The sequence below is a fragment of the Macaca nemestrina genome, chromosome 15, assembly GCF_043159975.1.
Source record: "Macaca nemestrina isolate mMacNem1 chromosome 15, mMacNem.hap1, whole genome shotgun sequence".
NCBI lineage: Eukaryota > Metazoa > Chordata > Mammalia > Primates > Cercopithecidae > Macaca > Macaca nemestrina.
This window is the reverse complement of record NC_092139.1, coordinates 89,192,658-89,215,791: the sequence shown is the minus strand read 5'-3', so window position 1 is coordinate 89,215,791 and position 23,134 is coordinate 89,192,658. Positions and strand designations below refer to the sequence as shown.

General features: G+C 48.9%; 1 long non-coding RNA gene and 1 gene segment (V, D, J or C); one reads left to right on the top strand and one right to left on the bottom strand.

Moving 5' to 3' along the window:
• Nucleotides 1-12,177: 12,177 nt before the first annotated feature.
• On the bottom strand, nucleotides 12,178-13,212 carry LOC139358674 (immunoglobulin lambda variable 2-8-like). The segment is given in 2 exon segments: nucleotides 12,178-12,992; nucleotides 13,108-13,212. Coding segments are annotated over 2 exon segments (654 nt in total).
• A 4,743-nt stretch (nucleotides 13,213-17,955) lies between these two features.
• On the top strand, nucleotides 17,956-23,134 carry LOC139358673 (uncharacterized). Of its 4 annotated transcripts, XR_011613932.1 has the most exons (4): nucleotides 17,956-18,107; nucleotides 19,526-19,699; nucleotides 21,198-21,353; nucleotides 22,227-23,134. It is a non-coding gene; the product is annotated as an uncharacterized lncRNA (long non-coding RNA). The 4 variants fall into 4 exon arrangements; XR_011613929.1 differs by having other exon boundaries at nucleotides 21,198-23,134; XR_011613931.1 differs by lacking the exon at nucleotides 17,956-18,107 and adding an exon at nucleotides 18,300-18,324 and having other exon boundaries at nucleotides 21,198-23,134.

Genomic DNA, 23,134 nt, shown 5'->3' with positions numbered 1-23,134 from the left:
ATGTTGAGTGTTGTTTTCTTTATGTGTGTGTGTTTTTTTTCTGTGTGTGTGTGTGTGTGTTTGTGTGTGTGTCTGGGATCTGCTCAGGTTTTTGGAACAGTGCGTTTATGATTTTAACAAAACTTAGAACACTTTGGTCACGATTTACATTGTTTTTCTATCCCTTCTCTTCCCCCAACAATCTTGTCTCCTTTTATGCCTCTAATTATAGTATCATGGCAATTTGATGAAGTCCAATATTCACACATACTCTATTTACCTTTTTTATCTTTTCTTTTTTGTGTGTGTTTTTTTGGGGGGATGGCTTCCATTGCTACATTATTAAGTTTACTCATCTACTCTTTCACAGCATCTAATCTGTAATCAAGCTCATTAAGTATATTTTTTGTCAGAGACATTTTAGGGATCATTTCTAAAAGTTTAACTTGGGTCTTTATGTCTTCTTTGTCTCTACTTAACCTGGTAAATCCATCCTCTACCCTCATGAAGAAGTAGAACATAGTTATAAGAATTTCTGTTGCTGGGTGTGGTGGCTCTTGCCTGTAATCCCAGCACTTTGGGAGGCCAAGGTGGGCAGACGACTTGAGGCCAGGAGTTCAAGAGCAGCCTGGCCAACATGGTGAAATCCTGTCTCTACTAAAAATACAAAAATTAGCTGGGCATGGTGGTGGGTGCCTGCTCAGGAGGCTGAGGCAGGAGAATTGCTTGAACCTGGGAGGCAGAGGTTGCAGTGAGCCGAGATCGTGCCCTTGCACTCCAGTCTGGGCAACAAGAGTAAAACTTGGTCTCAAAAAAAAAAAAAAAAAAAAAAAAGTTTCTGTTGTGTGTTCCTGCCTACAAAGTTTATCGTCTGTGAAATTTCAAGGTCACTTTGGATTGATTAATTTTTCTGTTTCTTATAGCATATATTTTCTTGTTTCCTTGTAGGAAATGTTGATTGAATACAGACTGTGTAAGTTTTTCCTTGTTGGATTCAGAATATTCTTACATTTCTTTCTCTGTTTTAGTCTTTTATTTTTGGATTCAGTAAAAGTATTGAAACTGTTTGAACCTTTGTTGTGGGATCAGGAGGACCAGAGAGAGACCTCGGGGTGTATACAGGAGGATATCTTTATTGAGTGCACTCAGACTACCCAGCAGACTTAACATCCAAAGACTGAGCCCAGAACAAAGACAGCAGTTGACTTTTATACACACTCTAAAAAGGGGTGGGCTAGGTTGAAGAAGGCTTACAGTGGTGTAAAAGCAGGGACACAGAGGCAGGACAAAAACAGTTAATCACATTGGAACAGGTTCATAACTCAGGATCACACATGACCATTTCTATGCAACCCAGATGCCCATTATCTAGGTTTGCCTGGTGCCTAGCATGGCTTATTCCATGGCCTTCACTATGGTGCCCAGGTGGCCTGCTCAGACGGCTTATGACCCTCACTTCCCTGCTTAGATAAGACAGAATACTTGAAGTCACCAGTTACACAGAGCAGGAGTTTATAAACTCATACCATAAAACAAAGGAAAATGTGTTTTTCTTCTTCTTATGTTGAAGGAGTGCTGGGAGAGTCTCCAGAGCACATTGCTTTGTGTTCCAGCTTCTTAGATAGTATTATCAAGACTTTCCCTGGGTCTGGGCTGTGCCCATTGCTGCCTTTGTGACAAGTCAGCCTAATACAGGAAAGCATATTTCTTTCTCTTTTTAATTTTATTTTTCTTCATTTCTTTAATTTCCTGCCTCACCTTCTTCACCTTGCATCTACATTTTCTTAGTAGAGACCAGAGCAGCCTTATGTGTAGGCTGATATTTTCCCAAGTTCCAAGGCAAAGCTCTTCTGAGGACTCAACCTCATGCCCTAATACAAATGACTCTTAATACTTAGAATGTTAAGAGAATGCATGTTTGTGATCTTGTCACTTTGCTGCATCTAGAATTCAGGAGCCAGTTAGTTTGGTGGTTCTCAGCTCCTCATGAAGTTGCAGCCAAGATGTCCAGCTGGGCTGAATTCAGAGGCCAGAGCAGGCGGCCAGGTTTATCCTAAGGGCATTACCACGGTTTCTACTCTCTTCGCAGATGTAGATGAGCTCTGGGGAAAAGGAGACAGTGAAGTGTAAGGTCCCCAGTCTTCATCCTCCATGCAAGCACCATTTCTTACTCTTTCCAAGGCCCTGGATTTTAAGGGACAATGATTTTGTATTTCAAAGAAAATTAAATCTTTGAGAAAACTACCATCCGAAAAAGAATCTTAACATGTTTTGCTGCTGCTTGGGCTGCAGTGAGGACAGATGCAGCAAATGCTTCTGATTTCTCTGTCTGGTCCCCTTTGTGGGCACACACATCCTGGAGAGTTTAAATGAGATTGGTGGCTCCTTCAACATCAGTGGGGCCTTGGGTTTGCTCCTGGTGCTAATAGAACATGGAACAGAAAAGCAGGTGACACCTCCTGAGGACCAGGGGTTTGCTTCTACCTGGAAGTGCCTGGACTCCTGGAGAGTTCCCAGGGGCCTCTCCACAAGATCCAAAGGAAAGGATGGAGGCTCCTGTCTCCACAATCATCCGCTATGGGATTGAAGGCATGTCACAGTACTCACTATGAAAGGCTTCCCTGTTCAGAACGTGAGGATGCCATGGAGCTGAGGTGTGAGGGTCTCAGTTAAACATGGGCAGTTCAGAGAAATAATCCAGGGCATTTGGGCCACAGAGTAGAGGCACTGCCTTAGCGTGACAGTACAACAGGAAATTCAGGGACCATGACCACTCAATGGCTGCCTCTTGCTACTGTCGTTCTGGCCAGTCATCTTGAGCCAAGACACATCCAGTGCAAACAATACCAGGACAACCTGATCCCACCAGCCCAAAATTCCCTCCTAACCCACTCTCTGCAGAACCTGCTTGGAGGGTTGGAGAAAAGGGCAACCTGGAGGGCTCAGATCCATTCATACTTCATTAGCCCTGCTCATGGCTGTGTCCACAGTCCTGCTGGGGCTGGAGGAAGAGGGTGACACAGTGAAGGTGTATTTGTCTAATCTCCTCATCTGCCTGTGTCACTGTGGGATGAGTGATGTCACTGTGGGATGAGTACCACTGCTGTCGTGATAGAAAGTAATAGTCGGCTTCATCTTCAACCTGAGTCCCAGTGATGGTCAGGATGGCCTTCTTCTCTGATTTGGAGCCAGAGAATTTGTCTGGGATCCCTGAGGGACAGTTGTTACCACAGGTGACCCCTACTAGGGCTCGGCCTGGCTTCTGCTGGCACCAGTTTGTGTAGTAGTTTCCTATGCCATCTCCCTGGCAGGTGATCCTGGCCATCTGTAACAAGGCCACAGACACCGCAGACTCCTGAGCCAGCTCAGAGGAAACCACGGAGCCTGCAAGAGAGGACAGAAGAGGTGACTCTGAGGATGAGAATCTCACTCCCACAGCCCCACACCCTGCATCACTCCCTGCGCTGAGTTGAATGTCAGGGCCAGGCTGATTATTGGTCCTGTGGGGGCTGAGCTCTGGGAGGCAGCACCTGTGCAGAGAGTGAGGAGGGTGAGCAGGGGAGGGGTCCAGGCCATGATGGAAATGCCCCAGAGCTCTGCCTCTGAGTCCACAGCTGCGGAGGGACCCCCAGGTCTCTTTTATCATAGGAAGGGGAGGCTCTTTATGCAAATCTACTTTCTTTATTCTTGTGTCTTTGTTAGATGAACAAAGCCTGGTGAACAGGGGATGCAAATCTGTTCTCTATTTCCTAAAGCATTTGCCCCAGTTCTTGTCTGAGCCCTGAGCCTGAAGGCCTTCTCTGGGTAATTTCTCAAGATCAGAAAGACCAGGTGAATTTCAGGATTTTACCCAATAGAAGGGGCTTCAGAGGAAGCCACAGTTACACCCTTTGCACTTGAGCACCGTCAGGGAACTGGGACTAATTATGGTCCTCAGACCAAGGTTCACAGTAGCCCTGGTGCCCATAAAATGCCATTTTCCGTAAATCACCAGATCACTCAGAATGACTATGTATAAGCCCTTAACATATGCCAGATGCATTGGTGATTGTTTTACAAGGGACCTCAGAAGACTTTCATAATGTGGAATAGGATGATGCAAAGCCCTATGCTTAAGGCCTAGTCTTTACTAGAAAACTAGTATTGGGAAGTTACATGTTTTCCCCAAACAGATCTTTGAGGAATCCTGCAGATGCCAAAGACCTACAGGCCTAAGAGCAGACACTTATTTTCTCACAGTTTGGAAGCTGGGGAGTCAAGATAAAGGTGTTTATAGGTTTGTTTCCCCTGAGGCCTCTCTCCTTGGCTTGCAGGTCGCTGCCTCCTTGCTGTGTCCTCACATGCTCTTTCCTCTGCCTGCTCATCTCTGGTGTCTCATTTCTGTGTATGTAAATTTTTATTAGCCTGGGTTAATAATTTTTATATCAGCCTGGCAGATTCTGTCACTGATGCAAGGACAGCCCTGTGGTCAGAGCTGTGACCTGAGGCAGGTAGGAATCCCCTTTTCTCTGAAGAGTGTTTCCTCAAGGAGTCTGGGGATGCCCCATCTAGGGACCAGGGCCCCGAATGCCCCTCCCCACCCACTCAAGACTCCCCGAGCACAGGTGCTGCCCCCGAGTCAGAGTCCACCTGGAGCTGGAAGGAGAGGCAGAGGGAAGAGGGTTCAGGAGGTGTCTCTGGAAGTGCCCAGGACAGAGGGCTCAGCTCCCCAAGATGTTGCTGGACAGAGAGGGGTGAGGCCCTAAGAATGGGAGGAGGCTCAGGCCGCCCATCCTGAGTGAAGGACTTGGGCCCTGGGAACCCCGTCCCCTCACACTGTGCTCCCTCCTAGAGCTCCTTGACCTCGGGGTATCTCCCAGGAAATCCCAGCCCTGCAGGAGCTGCCCAGACTGACACCAGGGCCCAGGCACCTCCGGCTGTGTATCCCAGGTGAGGCTTTCACTGTGTCTGGACTCCTGTCAGTGTCCTGGGTGATTCTGTGAATCTGACTGTCAGAAAGTGGTCGGCATGGGCGATGGGCTGTCCTGACTTCCAGTCCTACAACTGACCCTGGGACACTTGACTCCCACTGGCTGCAGCTCTGCCATCACCTGCTGGAAGAGGAGACTCAGCCCAGGAACTTTCCTACTCCAGGTGACCTCACAGTACTTTTCACCTAAGAGGTTTCAGACCAGAGTCCAGCCTCACTCTCTGCCAGTGTGACCCACCCTGCCCTGCCTAGCCCACCATAGAAAGGTTGAAAATGTGGTGCCCGAGAAGGTGGGGCAGGTGCAATTTCTGTAACCCAGTCAGAACCATACAGGGTCCCAGAATGTCTATGTATTTACAAGCAAGACTGATGCTCCCACCACCTATTAAGAGCAGCTACAATTCACTGGGAACATCTGGTGTTTTTGGACATTAAAGCTCAGTTGTGCTGTGATATCATCAGCATCACCATCATCATCATCATCACTATCATTACCATCGTTATTTTCATTATTCTTACTATTACCTCTGTTGGGATTATTTGATTTCATCACAAATGTTTGGGGCTTGTGGTGGGAGGATTTCTATATGAGCATAGGCTAGAGATTTGAAACAAGGAATCTGCTGTTTGTTCTGACCAGGGAAACCCTTTCCTTCCATTGCAGAAAACATGCTCTGTGCTGAGCTCTTTCCTGGATTCCCCGAGAGGAAGAACAAGACTCCAAAAACTGTGCTACCCATTCAGACCTCTGTAGAGTTTCTCTCTCATTAATGAGAACCTGTTTTTGGTCATTTTTATCATTTAATTAGGAAGAAAATTCTTAAAGTCAGTATAAGGCTTCCCATTTCACAGCAGGTAAAGTTGAGCCCATAGAGATTACATTGCCCAAGACAACAAAGAAAAGCTGTGGCAGGTCCAGGTTGAGTGCAGGTGTCCTGAATTCAGATACTGGGCTCTGTGGCACAGAGACTGACCAGGGTAGGGGAGAAAGAATGTGAGTGCCAGGGTGGTGGCAGGGCTGTGTCCCTTGGCTCACTGCCATCCCCCATGATGGCCTGGCTGTGTGAGGAGCCCACCTCGGCTTGCAGGTGGTGGGCTCACTGGGGCTGTACTCCAGGTTAGAGCTGCAGAATCTGTGGGGATTGGTCGCTGTTTTGGATGCAGGGCCTGGCTGGGCTCCTGCTGGTTTTTTCTGCACTGTTGCCTGTTCCACTCTCTCCTGAGCAGGTGTAGGAAGGTATCTCATGGCCAACTCTACTGGACACAGCTGAGCCTTTAGGAGACCACAGAGCCTGCAGAATCAGGAGACTGTGGGGCTCATTCTCAGGGTTCCATCGACTGAAAAATCTCCTGGGCTGAACTCAGGGTCTGGGTCAGGCTCAGGTTTCTGTGGGAGCTGAGCCTGGGTTCAGGTCCTAGGTGGCACCTGTGCAGAGAGTGAGGAGGGGGAGCAGGAGAGGGGCATGGGCCATGGGGAAATGCCAAGAGCTCTGCCTCCTGAGCCCACAGTTGGGCAGGGCTCTCCCAACCTCTGTCATCCTCTCAGGATGAATGAGGCTCTGGGGTCAGTCAGCTACACTGAGCAGGTGTTCTGGATGTTTCCATAGTAGCCCAAATGAGCCTGTTCTACAAGGAAATGGAGATGGAAGAGTGGCTCCCTCTCCCTCCAGCCGGAAAGTGTCCCTTCAGAAAGAGGCGCTGGGTGCAGTGGTTCACACCTGTAATCTCAGCACTTTGGGAGGCCGAGGCGGGAGAATCACCTGAGGTCAGGAGTTTGAGACCAGCCAGGCCAACATGGTGAAACCTTGTCTCTACTAAAAATGCAAAAATTAGCTGGGTGTGGTGGTGGGTACCTGTAATCCCAGTTATTCGGGAGGGTGAGGCAGGAGAATTGCTTGAACCCAGGAGGTGGAGGTTACAGTGAGCCAAGATCGTGCCACTGCACCCCAGCCTAGGTGACAGAGCAAGACTCTGTCACCAAAAAAAAAAAAACAAAAACAAAAAACACCAACCAAGCAAACAAAAAGGGACTGAGAAGCTTCATCCCTTCTCACTGAAACCTCATGTTTTTCTAAAGGAGCTGATCCCTGGGGCCAATTTCTTGCAATGTGCTCATGTCCAGGGTGGACACTGTGGCAGCACTGACCCTGGAGAGGACACAACCTTCTTGGATGTGACAATAATGAAGAGGATGCACATTTCCTTGAGGAAGAGTGAGCAAATTATCCACCAGTTTCAGATTCTTCACTCAGTTGATGCCTGTATTTTACATCAGTGAATCTTTAGAAAGTTGGACTTTCTTACAGGTATTGAAGAAAAATGATTAAATGAATAAATGAAAGAAGAAAACTCATTTTCCAATGTTCAGATGGGTCTGTGAGTTCATCTTTAATGCATCCAGTTATCAAGTTCATGTGATTAATGGAAAAGAGAGTCAGGGTCTTGTTCAAATTGGGTTGGGAAGGATCTTAACCCACAAAGGAAGATTTGGGTGTGTGGAGTGAGGTATACCCAGGAGGACTAATCCAGAAGGCCTCAGAGTATCTCATCCAAGGCTCAGGTGGTTCTAGGGCTTCCTAAATGATCCTACTGGGGCTGTGTGTGTGGCATGTGAGAGGATATCCAGGGAGCTCAGGCCTGTCCCTGGCTGGAGTCCTCAGGGAACATTGGCTGTGATGCCCCCGTGTCCGCCCCGAAGCTGGTGGGATGGAAGATTCTGCCCGAGTCTCTGGGCCTGGGTTGTTCTTCAGGGCCTGGACATGGAGCAGGGGGAGGATCCAGGGTTTGCAGATGGAGGGCCTGGGGCTGGGGGAGACAGGAGATGGGGAGGCATCGGGGGTGCTGCAGAGAGGAGAGGAAGCCCCAGCAGAGGGAGGAAGAGCCTGGAGACGCCACTGGGAAGGACTAGACAAGGGCAGGGCAGGGCTTCCCTCCCCAACCTCAGCTCAGCCCAGGCAGCTGTGGGACCTTATGGGTCTGTTAAAGAGGTTTACACTGGGACTTAGAGGATGAGGAAAATTTTGCCTGGAAAAGGAAATAGCATGTCTATGTGTCCATAGAAAGACATGGAGATGGGAAGATAATGTAATTACTTTAATGTGCCTGAGGGGGGTGGGTGTTAGGGGTAGAAGTGGGGGTCATTTCTATCACAGGGGAATCAGCTCTGATAGGACTGGCTCAGCTGATCCCGACTCTCTTATCCCTGCTTGTGGAGACGTCTGTTTCTCTGTATGAATTTAATAAATTTCTCCCTCTTGCATTATCCTTTTCATCCTGGTGGGGAACGGGGTTGATACTTGAAAGGTCTGGGACTGAGAAAATACTTGTGTCACCGTGTCAAAGCCTCAGGACCTTTCTGTCCAGGAGGGTGAGGATGTAAATCATCACTAAAGGCACCCATTGCTCAGGAAATTTCTAAACAGCACTTACCCAGATGAACAATTTGCTTTAGGACAACATGGTTCTCACTGGCACAAAGAGGTCACTTATTTAAAAAATAATTACTAATCCAGACTCATTAGGTGCCCCTCAGCTCCCAGCACCCACCAGCCCGAGCTGCGATGTCCCAGATGTGTCCAAGTCCAGGGAGTTCCTTATTTGAAGACCTGCCTTGAACCCCTGAACATAGATTCTCAAATCCTATGAACACACCCCTGACCTCACCTTTCTGGGACACAACTAATACCCTGTCTCAGTGGAATTACATAAATACTAAAGGACTCAGCCACTTCTGCTTCCACCCCTTGATTCCTGGACCCATGCATCTTGGCTACAGGAGAAGAAACAGTATCGTATATTGGACGCTGATTCAGAGCATACATGGCCTTCTGGAGAACCTTACCACAGCCTGCAAAGTATTGTCAACTAGTTGGCATTGTAATTGCGACTTCAAAAGGCCATTCCACCCTTCTATCAGTTCAGCTGCTTCAGGATGATGGGGAACATGGTAAGACCAGTGAATTCCATGAGCATAAGCTCACTGCTGCAGTTCTTTAGCTGTAAAGTGAGTGCCTTGGTCAGAGGCAATGCCGTGTGGAATACCATGATGGTGGATAAGGCATTCTGTGAGCCCACAGGTGGTAGTCTTGGCAGAAGCATTGCATACAGGATTGGCAAACCCATATCCAGAGTAAGTGTCTATTCCAGTGAGGACAAACCTCCGCCCTTTCCATGATGGAAGAGGTCCAATACAATCAACCTGCCACCAGGCGTCTGGCTGATCACCCTGAGGAATAGTGCCATATTGAGGGCTCAGTGTTGGTCTCTGCTGCTGGCAAATTGGGCATTCAGCAGTGGCCATAACCAGGTCAGCCTTGGTGAGTGAAAGTCCATGTTGCTGAGCCCATGCATAACCTCCGTCTCTGCCATCATGGCCACTTTGTTCATGGGCTTATTGGGGATGACAGGGGTGGCTGGGGAAAGAGGCTGAGTGGGATCCACAGAACAGGTCATCCTATTTACTTGATTATTAAACTCCTCTTCTGCTGAGGTCACCCAATGGTGAGCACTCACATGGGACACAAATATCTTCACAGTTTTTTATCACTCAGAGAGATCCATCCACATAGCTCTTCCCCCAGTTTCTTTGTCACCAATTTTCCAATCATGTTTCTTCCAAGTACCTGACCATCCAACCAAACCATTGGCTACACCCCATGAATCAGTATAAAATCGCACATCTGGCCATTTCTCCTTCCATGCAAAGTGCACACCCAGTGGCACGGCTCTAAGTTCTGTCCACTGGGAAGATTTTCCTTCCCCGCTATTCTTCAGGGATGTTCTAGAAAGGGGCTTTAGTGCTACAGCTGTCCACTTTCGGGTGGTGCCTGCATATCTTGTAGAACCATCTATGATCCAGGCCCTAGCCATCTCTTCCCCAGTCAACTGATCATAGGAAACTCCCCATGAGGCCATTGGTGCAGGCTGGAGGAGAGAGGGCAGGGTGGCCGCAGTGGAGACCATGGGCATTTGAGCCACTTCTTCATGTAACTTTCTTGTGCCTTCAAGTCCTGCTCGAGCCTAGTGATGTATGTACCACTTCCATTTGATGATGAAATGCTGCTGTGCATGACCCACTTTATGGCTAGATGGATCAGAAAGAACCCAGTTCATGACAGGCAGTTCAGGTTCCATGGTAACTTTATGACTCATAGTCAAATGTTCAGTTTCCACCAAAGCCCAGTAACAGGCCAAGAGCTGTCTCTCAAAAGTAGAGTAGTTATCTGTAGAGGATGGCAGGGCCTTGCTCCAAAATCCTGGGGTACCTCACTGCAATTCACCTATGGGAGCCTGCCAAAGGCTCCAAACAGCATCGCTATCTGCCACTGACACCTCAAGCACCATTGGATCTGCTGGGTTATATGGCACAAGTGGCAGAGCAGCTTGTACAGCAGCCTGGACCTGTTGCAGAGCTTTCTTCTCTTCTGGAACCCACTCAAAACTGGTAGCCTTTTGGGTCACTCAATAAATGGGCCAAAGTAACACAACCAAATGAGGAATGTGTTGCCTCCAAAATCCAAATAGGCCCACTAGGCGTTGTGCCTCTTTCTTGGTTGTAGGAGGGGCCAAATGCAGCAACTTACCCTTTACCTTAGAAGGAGTATCTCAACAGGCCCCACACCACTGGACCCCTAGAAATTTTTCTGAGGTAGAAGGTCGCTGATTTTTAGTCAGATTTATTTCAAATCCTCTGGCATGCAAATGTCTCACCGATAAGTCCATTGTGTTTGTTAATTCTTGCTCACTGAATCCAATCCAATAATATCATCAGTGTAATGGACCAGTGTGCTATCTTGCAGAAGTGAAAAGTGATCAAGGTCTCTTTGAATAAGATTATGACACAAAGGGCTGGGCATGGTGGCTCAGGCCTGTAATACCAGCACTTTGGGAGGTAGAAGCATTTGGATCACGAGGTCAAGAGATTGGGACCATCCTGGCCAACATGGTGAAACCCTGTCTCTACTAAAAATACAAAAATTAGCTGGGCGTGATGGTGCGCATGTGTAGCTCCAGCTACTAAGGAGGTTGAGGCAGGAGAATAGCTTGAATCCAGCAGGCAGAGGTTGCAGTGAGCTGAGATTGTGCCACTGCACTCCAGCCTGGTGACAGAGCGAGACTCCGTTCTCAAAACAAAAAAAAAAAAAGAAAAAATATTATGATACAAAGCTGGAGAGGTGATGTATCTCTGAGGTAGGACAGTAAAGGTATATTGCTGGCCTTGCCAGTTGAAGGCAGATTGCTTCTGGTGGGCTTGTGGACCAGAATGGAGAAAAAGGCATTTGCCAAGTCAATGGCTGCATACCAGGTACCAGGAGATGTGTTAATTGGATCAAGCAATGAAACCACATCTGGTTCAGCAGCTGCAGTTGAAGTCACCATTTGGTTAAGCTTATGATAATCCACTGTCACTTTCCAGGATCCATCTATCTTCTGCACGGGCCAAATTGGAGAGTTGAACGGGGATGTGGTGCTGATCACCACCTCTGTGTCTTTCAAGTCCTTGATGGTGGCACTAATCTCTGCAATCCCTCCAGGGATATGATACTGTTTTTGATTTACTATTTTTTTCTAGGTAGAAGGAACTCTAATGGCTTCCATTTCCCTTTCCCACCATAATAGCCCTCATCCTGCCAGAACTGGCCTGACACCTGTTTTTGTGTGGCCCAGAGCTGACAGTGGTTTTTTATCATTTTAAATGGTTACATTGTAAATGACGCTATAAGTACCTATGTAATATCCCCAAAGTTGATTCTTGGGCCGCAAAGACTAAAATGCTTCATTTTAAAATTTATGTTTATTTTCTTTAATGTAATAGAGATGAGGGTTCACTATGTTTCCCAGGCTAATCTTGAACTCCTGGGCTCAAGCAATTCACATGTGTAAGCCTTCCAGACTGCTGGGATTACAGGCATGAGCTTTCATGCCTGGCCACAAAAACTAAAATTCTTCTTAACTGGATATTCAAGAAAAAGTTTACCAAATCCTAAAAAAATAAAGAATACTGAACTATTTGTGAAAAGGCCCCAACCTTAAGCAGAATGGGAGACTCAAACATAAAACTGTAACAAGATAACGTTTTTGAGTCTGGTAGGTTGGCAAAAATTTACACTTTCAACAATATACTCCGAACAAGTACTTCTGGCTGGCATTGTAAATTGGAAGAACCCCTCTGGAGGGGACTCTGACAACAGTGGGTGAAAATTACAAACACACATCTTTCTGATCAGCAATTTCACCTTCAGAAATGAACCCTATGGTCATATTCACACAGGAACTCAAAGGAGGCTGCATACGGATGTTCGCTGCACTGTTATTTAAGATCAAGGTTGTGGCGATAACCATTAGAATGTAGTTGGCTAAAATTCTACCCACAGTGTGGGAGATGGTGATGTGTTTAGGTTGAAGACATCCCTGAAAAAAAGCAGTGACTGCAGCAATCAGGCAGCTCCTTGTCCCTGTCCCTGCATTTGAAGAGCTAGGAAGAGTTGCACATTCAGGGACCGACCACAGCACACAAGCATCAGGAAGCTGTCCCTGTCCTGGATGAGAAACCACAGGGCAGGTTTCCTGTTGGATTTCATGGTGGGAAAGGAGAGGAGCTGAGAGAGAAGAATTCTCAAGGCCGTGCTGCAGGAAGCCCCTTGCACGGGGTGAGGAAGCATCTTCAGAGCAAGGAGGAAGCCTGAGAACCCAGGGCAGGTTTTGGTCTCAGTTCCCCATGAACTTGGACCACTGTGGAAAGTACCACTACCTGCATATGAGCTGCAGTAATAATCAGCCTCGTCCTCAGCCTGGAGCCCAGAGATGGTCAGGGAGGCCGTGTTGCCAGACTTGGAGCCAGAGAAGCGATCAGAGACCCCTGAGGGCCGCTTACTGACCTCATAAATCATGAGTTTGGGGGCTTTGCCTGGGTGCTGTTGGTACCAGGAGACATAGTTATAACCACCGATGTCACTGCTGGTTCCAGTGCAGGAGATGGTGACCGACTGTCCAGGAGACCCAGACACAGAGGGAGGCTGAGTCAGGGCAGACTGAGCCCAGGATCCTGGAAAGAGGGAGAAACACACTCCAGTGAGTCAGTGCTGGGCCCAGGTGAGCCTGACGAGCAGGAGACCGAGAATCAGCCAAGGACCCAGAAGCCCCTTCCCTGGAGGCGTCACCTGTGCCCTGAGTGAGGAGGGTGAGGAGGAGCAGAGTCCAGGCCATGCTGGAGACGTCCTGCAAGTGCTGTCTCCTGAGACCCCAGCACTGGGCCTGCCCCCAGCCCTGTCTTATCCCCTCTGCCTCAGAGGAGGGCGGGGCCTCCATGCAAATCTACACCCTGAGCTCCTCTCCTCACCCCACCCTCACCTGGGCCTGGGCTCAGAGACTTCTGCTTCCTGGGACAGAAGGGCTCAGCCAAGGAGATCAACGTTCTTGTTTGTCTTTTCTGGTGGCAGGATCTTAATTTTTTTGTACCTGATTTCCTCAGGAGAGAAAGATCTGCTGAAATCCCTTACCTGAGTGAGCTCCTGGCCCTCAGTGTCTCTGCTGTGAGGTGCCTGTGGCTCTGTGACCCTCCAGGCCTGGGCACACCCTGCAGTGCCCTCGGCTTGGCACCCACCTCCAGGCTGTTTCTACTGTCAGGAAATGGGGCTGCCTGCCCCGTGGAAACCTCTGCTGGGTGTTGTTGGTCTCTGGTCTCCCCAGCTGCAGCCTCATCCCATCCCCACCCCCACGCTTTGTGCTGATGCATCTGCAGCATCGAATCCCTGGAGTACATCAGCCACCCCAGGCAGTGCACCCACATCCACACGGGCACATGTGGGAGGGACCCTGTAGAGGGAACAAGGGAGCAACGACCACGGCCACAGTCCTGAGCCTGAGTCCGCTGCTCCCAATTCTGCCCTTCCCTCTCACAAGTAGGTGACTTGTCCTTCCCAGCCTCTAGTTCTCAGCCTGAGAAATGGGGACCACAGAGTCCACTCTGCACACAGGTGATCCATGGGGATATGAGCCGGCAGGACAAAGGGAAAGTTTGCTAACAGACTTTTCTGTGTGCATCAGAGTGATATTTATTGTGAATGTTTGATTTATTGAAAGATTTATTTCCATTTTACTGTGATTTATGTGTCAGGTCACAGAGATCTGTGTTTCCTGCTTTCTTGCTTTCCCCCATCTGAGCACATCCTCAGGGCAATCTAAAGCTGACCACTCTCAATCCTGCGACACTGAAGACACACACACATTCGATAAATACATTTTTTTTTCCAAAACACTTATACTCTCTTTTCATCTTTCCCCATTGCCTGTGACAAAATTCTTTTAATGTTTCATATTAAAATAAATATTAATGGATTCAGCTTCCATTTAAATATATAATCTGCAGTATCCTGTCTCTCCATGTAGTTTCATCTCTGAAACCATGACAAGTGCATGGAGCAGCTATCTGAGCATCAGGAAAGGAAATGGTATGCAGCAGTTTGGGATGGCCCCAGCAGATGAAATACACCAGAGTCAGAGTGAGACTCCTGGATTTCCTGTGTCCCCTGGCTGGGGCTCCAGACAACCCCACACCTGAAGCGGCACAAACCTGAAAAAAAAGTCCAAAAAGCCCTCTTGTTCAGGATTGACGATAGCTTATTTGGCTCAAAGTGAAGGCTCAGTCCCCTGCACAAGCAGGTGGTTCACACCTGGGTTCTCATCTCTCTTACACCAGCCTCTCCCTGGGTTCACACTGATTTCCAATGGGTGGAGACGGGGCTTCCTGCACCAGGTCACTCCACAGCCCCATAACCTGAAGCCATGCAGACCAGCACTGTCCAATCACAATATGATGTGAGCCTCATGGGAATCCCACTGTCTAGTCACTGCATTATAAATACAAAGAGAAGAAGTCGATGAGTTTAAATAATGTATTTTATTTATGTAGCATATCAAACAGTATCATTTTAATATATAAGTACAATTTTTTATGATACATATCATATACCTTGCATGGTTATTGTTATTATGTTTTGAAGAATCTGTGGAGATTGTGTGGCTGATGGAGATGTGAATGGGTTTCTTGTTGACAAGGGTGGGCTGTAGTGGCTTTTTAAGTGTCAACTTTGATAGGCTGAAGGAGGGATAGAAAGAATGATTTTTGCACAGGATGTGGAGGGTGGAGGTGGGCAGGATCCATCCTGTGGTCCCTGCATGGGGTGAGGCTGCTCCCCCTGCCCTAGGTTTCCCTGCAGGGAGATCTGACTCCAACTCTCCCTCAGAACCCAGAGCACTTGGCAACTCAGGCTCCCTTTTCATTCCATACAAATGCAAGAAACACTCAGATCTCATTGGACATGGGGTACTCACAGTGCTAATTTAGGAATAAACGGGTGCTTTCCAGTGTACAGTGGCCTCCTGAGGTCCCGCATGGCCCATGTTAGGGATGGCTGGTGATCTTAATTTGGGTTCCCTGGTAGCAGACTCTGAGATGGGGAATTGCATGCACAGAGGATGTGAAAGGAGGTGAGGGAGGCAACACTGGGCAGAAGGAGACCCCGACCCTCATTGAGGCCTCAGTCTTTCCTACAGGGAGCTGTAGAGCTGGGAGGATTTTCAGGTCCTCCTATATCGAGGCAGAGTCTTGAGATCTTGGCCTCAGGCAGTCATGAAACCTAACCTCGCTGAGGAAGGGCATAAACCCGGAGGAGGCAGTTTTCTGAACTGAGCCACACTTCCCAGTGAAGACACAGCTCTCAGCTGCCACAAGCTCCCAGCAGTGCTGGGTGGCTGAGCTCAGAAGAAAGAATCTGGGCAGATCCCACAGTGTCCACTACACTGGATTTTCTGTAGAGAATGACGTGAACCTGAGCTCATCTCTGGGGACTGATCCAGGATATTCAGGCCAAGGACTGGCTTGTCATGACCTGTGGAAATCCAGAGACCAGCTGAGGAATATCTACCTCAGTCTGATGATTCAACCAGACCACATTTCCCTAAGTCACAGCTGAGTCTCCACACCCCAAAATATCCTGGTCAGCTAAGTCCTAAATCCACTCTTGACGACCCCTCTTCAGAGTCCGCCTGGAGGGCTGGAGGGACTCAGATCCAAGGGTCTCAGATCCATGTGTACTGGGCCAGCCCTGCTCATGAATTTGTCCAGTCTTCCTGGCTGGAGGAAATGTCCTATCCTGGTCATTTCATCTAAATGATGGATTGTGTCATTAGGACACCTGTTAACTATTTCAGTGAGAATAGTTGAGTCATGTAAGGAACCGCTCACCCATGTGGAGTCATCAGGACATCCGGTCTCATTTCACCCATGGTGTTGATATTTCTAGGCCATCCCCTTCCCCACAGTGGATTAGCCATTGCCATCCTCAGCTCTGCCATTGTTTATTTATTTTTCGCATCAATAACTTATGTATACTGGTTAAAAGCACCAGGGTTCTCTATCCAGTGTGGTTTTCTGGTGCTTTTTACAAGTTTGTATGAAATATTGATGGGAAATCCAACTGTAAGCCCCATGGTCTCTGTGAGAATCCCAGGGACACAGTCTTTGCACAGGGTGTGGGCTCCATAGGGTGGGTGGTCCCTGGTCCCTGCAATGAGGTGTATCCTGTCACTGAGCCAAAGACCACCTGGTGGCCAGAGTTGTGGCCTGAGACTGGTGAGAATTCCCTTCCCTGTGGAAACCGTCTCCTCAAGGAGGCTGGGGATGTCCCATCCAGGAACCAGGGTCCTGAATGCCCCACCCCACCCACCTGAGACTCCCCTGAGCACAGGAGCCGCCCCTGAATCAGAGTATGCCTGGGACTGGAAGGAAAGGCAGAGGGAGAAGGGGTGGGGGAGCCTGTGGAAGTGCCCAGGACTGAGGACTCAGCGCCTCAGAATGTTGCTGAACAGAGAGGGACAAGACCCTGAGAGGGGCAGGAGGCTCAGGCAGCCATCCTGGGTGAAGGACTTGGGTCCTGGGAGCCCCATCTCCTCACACTGTGCCCTCCTCCTAGAGCATCTCAACCTAGGGGCATCTCCGAGAGAAATTCAGCCCTTTCGGAGCTGCCCAGGCTGACACCAGGGCCCGAGTGTCTCCAGCTGCATTTCCCAGGTAAGGTCCTCATATTCTCCATCTCCTGTCAGTTGGGTGATGCTATGTAAATCTAGCACTCATGATGGGGTGACTGCAGCCCGAGGGGATAGGATGCACTTTACTGGGCTTCCAGACCTAGGACTGATCCTGGAACACCTCTCTAGCCTTCAGGGTTGGCCTCCCTCTTAGGCTCCTCCTGGGCAGCCCCAGACTCTCTTCTGGCTGCAGCTCTGCTGCTCCCTGCTGGTCAAGAAGAGGGAACCCAGGAGCTTCCATCCTCTGGGTGACCCCAGAACACCTGACACCTGGGAGGATGAAAACTATGGAGTCCAGCGTCAGTCTGTGCCATATGTGAACCCTTCTGGCTCAGCACAGAGAGGTGGTATATATGGTTGCAGGGAGGTGGGGCAGGTGCATTTCTGGTAACTGAGTCTCAGGTTGAAACGCTCGTCTGTGTTCCATGGTTTTTGATCACAGAATGGAGAGTGCAGGATAAACTGTAGCTCTTCTGTGAAAAACCTAAGTATAGTGAAATGTGGTTCTCCCCACATGTACTCCTGTTTCCTGTGTATACTGAACACAAGATTGATTTTCACACCCCAATAAGAACGGCTGCACTGTAACTGGAGCACCTGATGTTTCTGTCACTAAACCTCAGTTGTGTGCTTCAACCATCATCACCATCATTGTCATGGTATTTTTTCTATTAATCATAAGAAGAAGAAGATTAAGGTAGAAAATTATGACCATAAGTAGGTGGGAGCTTTCTGTGTTCAATCCACATAAAAGAAACTCTATAGCATTCCATATAACTGTAGCATGGTTTTATTTTTCCTTATAAACTTACATATTTATCAAAAGTTAACATTTCAGTGATTAAAATTGATACCTTTCTTCCATGAGATTTTGATCATTTTTACATGTTTGATGTGAAACTGTGCTTCTTATTGCTAGAAGGCCTTTTCCTCCCTGCAGGAATAATCAAAATGACTTTTAATCCACATTAGGCCCCTGTTGGATCGCAGGCCCCAAGTGGATTCCTAGGCCCCAGGTGCACATCAGGCGCAGGTGTACAAGCAGGCCCTGGGTGGGCTTACCTGTGTAGAGGTAAGGAGCTGACCTGGGGGGAGGGTGAGCGGCCAGCAGCCCAGGGGGTTCTTATGGAAGGAAGTTCTTATAAGTAGTTCTTATGGAAGGAAGGAGCCGAAGGTACGGAATCTTAAAGAAGTAAATTCACTTCCTTGGTGACGGACCCTCAAAGAACTTAGAACTCTGGTAACCAGGCACCCACATCCTAAGGACAGCCCCGCAGCCCGCTCCCTTGGTGAGAGACGATCAGGAGAGCACGATGTTCTTATGCTGCATCCCCACATCTCGAGGCTCCTGCTTCAGGAGGGCCCCGAGTGAGAGCCTTTCCCACGATGCAGACACAGGCTCATCCCTCACCCCAGGCACCTCTGGCTGAAGGTGCCGTGAGGTACCACAGGGTAGCCCGGGGCAGGCTCTACCAGGCCAGGCCTCACCGGTGATCCCATCGGGGCCACATCTGTGCATTGTCCTTGTCCAGCTGGAGTCTCTGGAGTTCCTCTAGGCACAGGCACACGGTGAGGCAGCCTATAGTGTCAGACTTTGTGGGGGCATTTTCCTCCATCTTGGCACATCCTTAAGGAGCCAAACAACTGACCTCTCTGAACCTTGCAGCACTGAAGACACACAGACAGTCTGTACATACGTTTTTGTTTTCTTTTTCTTAAAATGTTTTTAATCTGTTTTCACCTTTCCCACTGCCTATGACAAAACTCTTTCAACATTTCATATTAGAAAAAACGATTGGGCCAGGCGCGGTGGCTCATGCCTGTAATCCCAGCACTTTAGGAGGCTGAGGCGGGTGGGTCACCTGAGGTCCAGAGCTGGAGGCCAGCCTGACCAACATGGTGAAACCCCATCTCTACTATAATACAAAGATTAGCTGGGTGGGGTGGCGGGGGCCTGGAATCCCAGCTGCTCAGTAGGCTGAGGCAGGAGAATTGCTTGAACCAAGCAAGCAGAGATTGTAGTGAGCCGAGATTACGCCATTGCACTCCAGCCTGGGCGACAGAGCGGGACTTTTTTTCAAAAAACACAAAAGCAACAACAAAAACAATTAAAGGATTTAGGTTCCATTTAAATATTACAACATACACTATCCTGTCTTCCCACTCAGATTGAGCTATGAAACCATGACAAGTGCATGGAGCAGCTATTTGAGCACCAGGAAAGGAAATGGTATGCAGCGGTTTGGGATGGCCCCAGCAGATGAAATACAACAGAGTCAGAGTGAGACTCCTGGATTTCCTCAGTGTCCCCTGACTGGGACTCCAGACAGCCTGAAACTTGAAGGGACACAAGCCTGAAAATTAAAAGAACTCCAGAAAGCCCTCTTGTTCAGGATTGAAGATAGGAAAATAAACTTATTTGGTCAAAGTGAAGGCTCAGTCCCCTGCACAAGCAGGTGGTCCATGCTTCTGTTCTCATTTCTCTTGCAGCAGTGCCTCTCCCTGGGTTCACACTGATGTCCTATGGATGGAGATGATACTTCCTGCAGCAGGTCAGTCCTCAGCCCCTGTTACCTGAAGGGGCACTGTTCAATCACAATATGGTGTGAGCCTCATGGATATCCCAAGGTCTAGTCGCCATGTTAGACATACAAAGAGAAGAAGGTAAATGAGCTCAAATGATTTATTTACCTAACTGATCAGAACAGTATCATTTTCATATGTAATCTAAGTTCAACTATTTATGTAACATTTTAGATACCTTTTCATGGCCACTGTTACTATTTTTTGAAGAATCTTTATGTGGAGATTGTGTGGCTGATGGGGATGTGAGTGGGTTTTCTGTTGACAAGGGTGGGCTCTTGTGGCTTTCAAAGTGTCAACTTTGATAGGCTGAAGGAGGAGTGGAAAGAATGATTTTTTTTTCACAGGATGTGGAGGGTGGAGGTGGGCAGCATCCATCCTGCAGCTCCCCCTGTGGGTGCATCTGTGGTCCCTGCTTGGGGTGAGGCTGCTTCTCCCGACCCCAGATTCCTGCAGGAGGATCTGACTCTACCTCTCCCTCAGACCCCAGAGCACCTGGCATGCCAGGCCCCCTTTCATTCCATACAAATGCAAGAAACACTCAGATCTCACTGGGCATTTGCAGACTCACAATGATCATTAGGAATAAACTGGTGCTTTCTGGTATACTGTGGCCTCCTCAGGTTCCTGATGGCTCAAGTTGGGGATGACTTGTTGTGTTATTTTGGGATGCCCGGAAGCAGACTCTGAGATGGAGATCTGCTTGCACAGCTGGTGTGAAACTAAGTGAGGGAGGCAACACCGGGCACAAGAACACCCTGACCCACATTGAGTCTTCTACCATCCCAATAAGGAGCTGTGAAACTCGGAGGATTTTCTGTTTCTCCTATATTGAAAGGGAGTCTTGAGATCTTCACCTCAGGCAGCTATGGAACCAAACCTTGTTGAGAAGGGGCACAAACCTGGAGGAGACAGGTTTCTCCGTTGACAGCTCTTCTCAGTGAGGGCACAGCTCTGAACTGCCACAGCTACCAGCAGTGCTGAGTGGGCATTCTAAGAAAAGGGAATATGGGTGGATCACACAGTATCCACTCCACTGGTTTTCCTGAAGAGAATGGCAGGATGCCACGGGAGGCTGAGCTGGGCAGTTCTGGAAACTGACTCAGGATATTCAGGCCAAGGACTGGTTTTCATCCCCTATGGAAATCCAGAGCCCAACTAAGGATGTCGACCCTGGCCTGATATTCCAACCAGTCCCCATTTCCCCAAATCACAACTGAGTCCCCCAAACCTCAATGTATCCTTGTCACCTCAGCCCTAAATTCACTCTTGGTGCCCCCTCTGCAGAGCCTGCCTGGACAGCCTCTGAAAAGGGCAGCCTGTGTCTTGCTCCTCCCTCTCCCTGTGTCACTGTGGGATGAGGAGCATTAATGTCCCACATCTTACAGTAATAGCCTCATCCCCAGCCTGGGCCCTGTTGATGGTCAGGTTGGCTGTGTTCTCCAAGTTGGAGCCAGAGAATCTCTCACAGATTCCTGAAGGCCGCCTGCTATCCCCATAGATGACCCAAACACGGGCCTGGCCTGGCTTCTGCCGGTACCATTGAGCACTTTTACTTCCAATGTTACTTTCTCCACAGGTGATCCTGGTCATCTGTCCTGGGGCCACTGACACTGAGGGTGACTGTGTCAGTTCACAAGAGATGACAGAGCCTGCAAGGAAAGAAAAAGGGAGAGAAAAAAGTTGAAACTGAGCGGCTCAACCCAAGGATATCTTGCCACTTGCCGGGACTGGAGTGAGTCCCAGGAATAATAGGGCTTTCAGGGCACCCATGAGCACTGGAGCACAGAGTGGGGGCATTTCAGCACCCCCAGCCCCTCCCCCATCAGCAGGGTCATGAGCATCCTGCCCACCACACACAGGGCCCTGCTGAGCTCAGACTGAGGGCCAGGCTGAACCTAGAGGCCTGGGGCTGGGCAGGTGGGTGAGACCCTGGGGCAGCACCTGTGCAGTGAGTCAGGAGACCCAGGAAAAGAGGGACCAGGCCATGGCTGAAGCACCTCCAATGCTGCTTGTCAAATCTGAGGCTGGGCAGGCTCCTCCCAGGTCTCCCTTAACCCCTTGTTGGAGAGAACGGCCCTTGCTGCCAATCAGCAGAGTCAGGGGCTGCTGCTGGAGGAGGCTTGTGGTTCCCAGAAGGGCTCAGCCCCAAGGGACCCAAAGAGGTTAGGGGTGGCCTTGCCCTCCCGCCCTTTGCCCCCAGGATCTCCTATATGAATTGATTCCATATTCTCTGCAGACATCTCCACATCACACTGCGCTCAGTCTCACTCCTGGGCTCACTTGGTCATAGCAGAGCTCAGAGTTCACTTTGTCTGTATTTCCTGGGGGAATATGAAGTATTTCCTATGGGATGGGTTTTGACCTAGTCTGGGAGGTGACCATAGAGTCATGCTGGTAACTGGGGAATTCTCTGGGGTCCCCAGTCCCCTCCTCCATTCTATCTTGGCTCAGGAAGGAGGTATTTAATTTTGATCTAGGCCTCTAAATGTGTCCTAATCATAAAGATGTTACGTTAGAGAGGAAATTTCTGGTGTAGGCCTAAATCTGTTTTAGATGGTACTTTCCAGAACCCAATGCAGGTTCCCTCTTCATCTCCACTGTACAGGTGATAACACACACCTTGGACAGGTGCAGGTTCCACCCCAGGGCACAGCCCCTGAGTGATAGAGGTCAATGAAATTCCTTATTTGCCAAGTGCACACAGAGTGTTGGAAGATCAATGAGATGCTGAAAGTTTCTGCCTTGGCTGTGAGCTCCTAGGTAGGTCATAGCTGCTGTGCCTCAGTATCTCCAGGATGCTGTCAGGACCAGGGACAGATGGGGAGGTGAAGGAAATGTTTGCTCCGTGAGAGAAGGAGAGGGGGCTGCAAACTCCAAGACCCCCAGAAGTGAATGTTTATTACAAATAAGATGTCTTCAGTTGCTGGGGAAAATGTGTTAATGAATAAGAACTTAAGTCAACTAAAGGTTAATGAGCAACTATTTTGTGACTCACAAAGAAATCAAGAGCTGTGATTTGGCAGCTTCCCCAGGAGAGAGTCGGGAAAGACCAGGGACAGTGGATGTGGAGGAGCAGCCAGGAAGGGAGAAGCCACTATGTCTGCAGGACAGGGACTCCCAGATCAAAGGAAAGTACGGAGGACACCTGTGACCTCAGGGAGGACACTGTACATGAGGGGGATGCTGTTTTAGCACAACTGGGTGTGGAGGAGGGGGCGTTGTGAGAAGTCAAGTGCCTGGATCTGTGTCAGAGAGAGTCAGCATGCAAAAGAGCTGAAGATAAAATGTGATTCCAGAATGTTTATATCAGTGTCAAGGACACAAGGACAATCTTCTAGGAAAATAAAGACCCTTTCCCTCCAGGTGTGAGGTCGTGGTCACTGGCACCTGCTGCATGTCAGCATCTCCCTGTCACTCAGGCCCGCCCCATCCCCAGGTAGCTTTGCCAGTTGATTCTCTGCTTCCCCTGGTGGCCTCTCCACACTGTTGGCTGGGAGCTCAGGGACTTCCTCG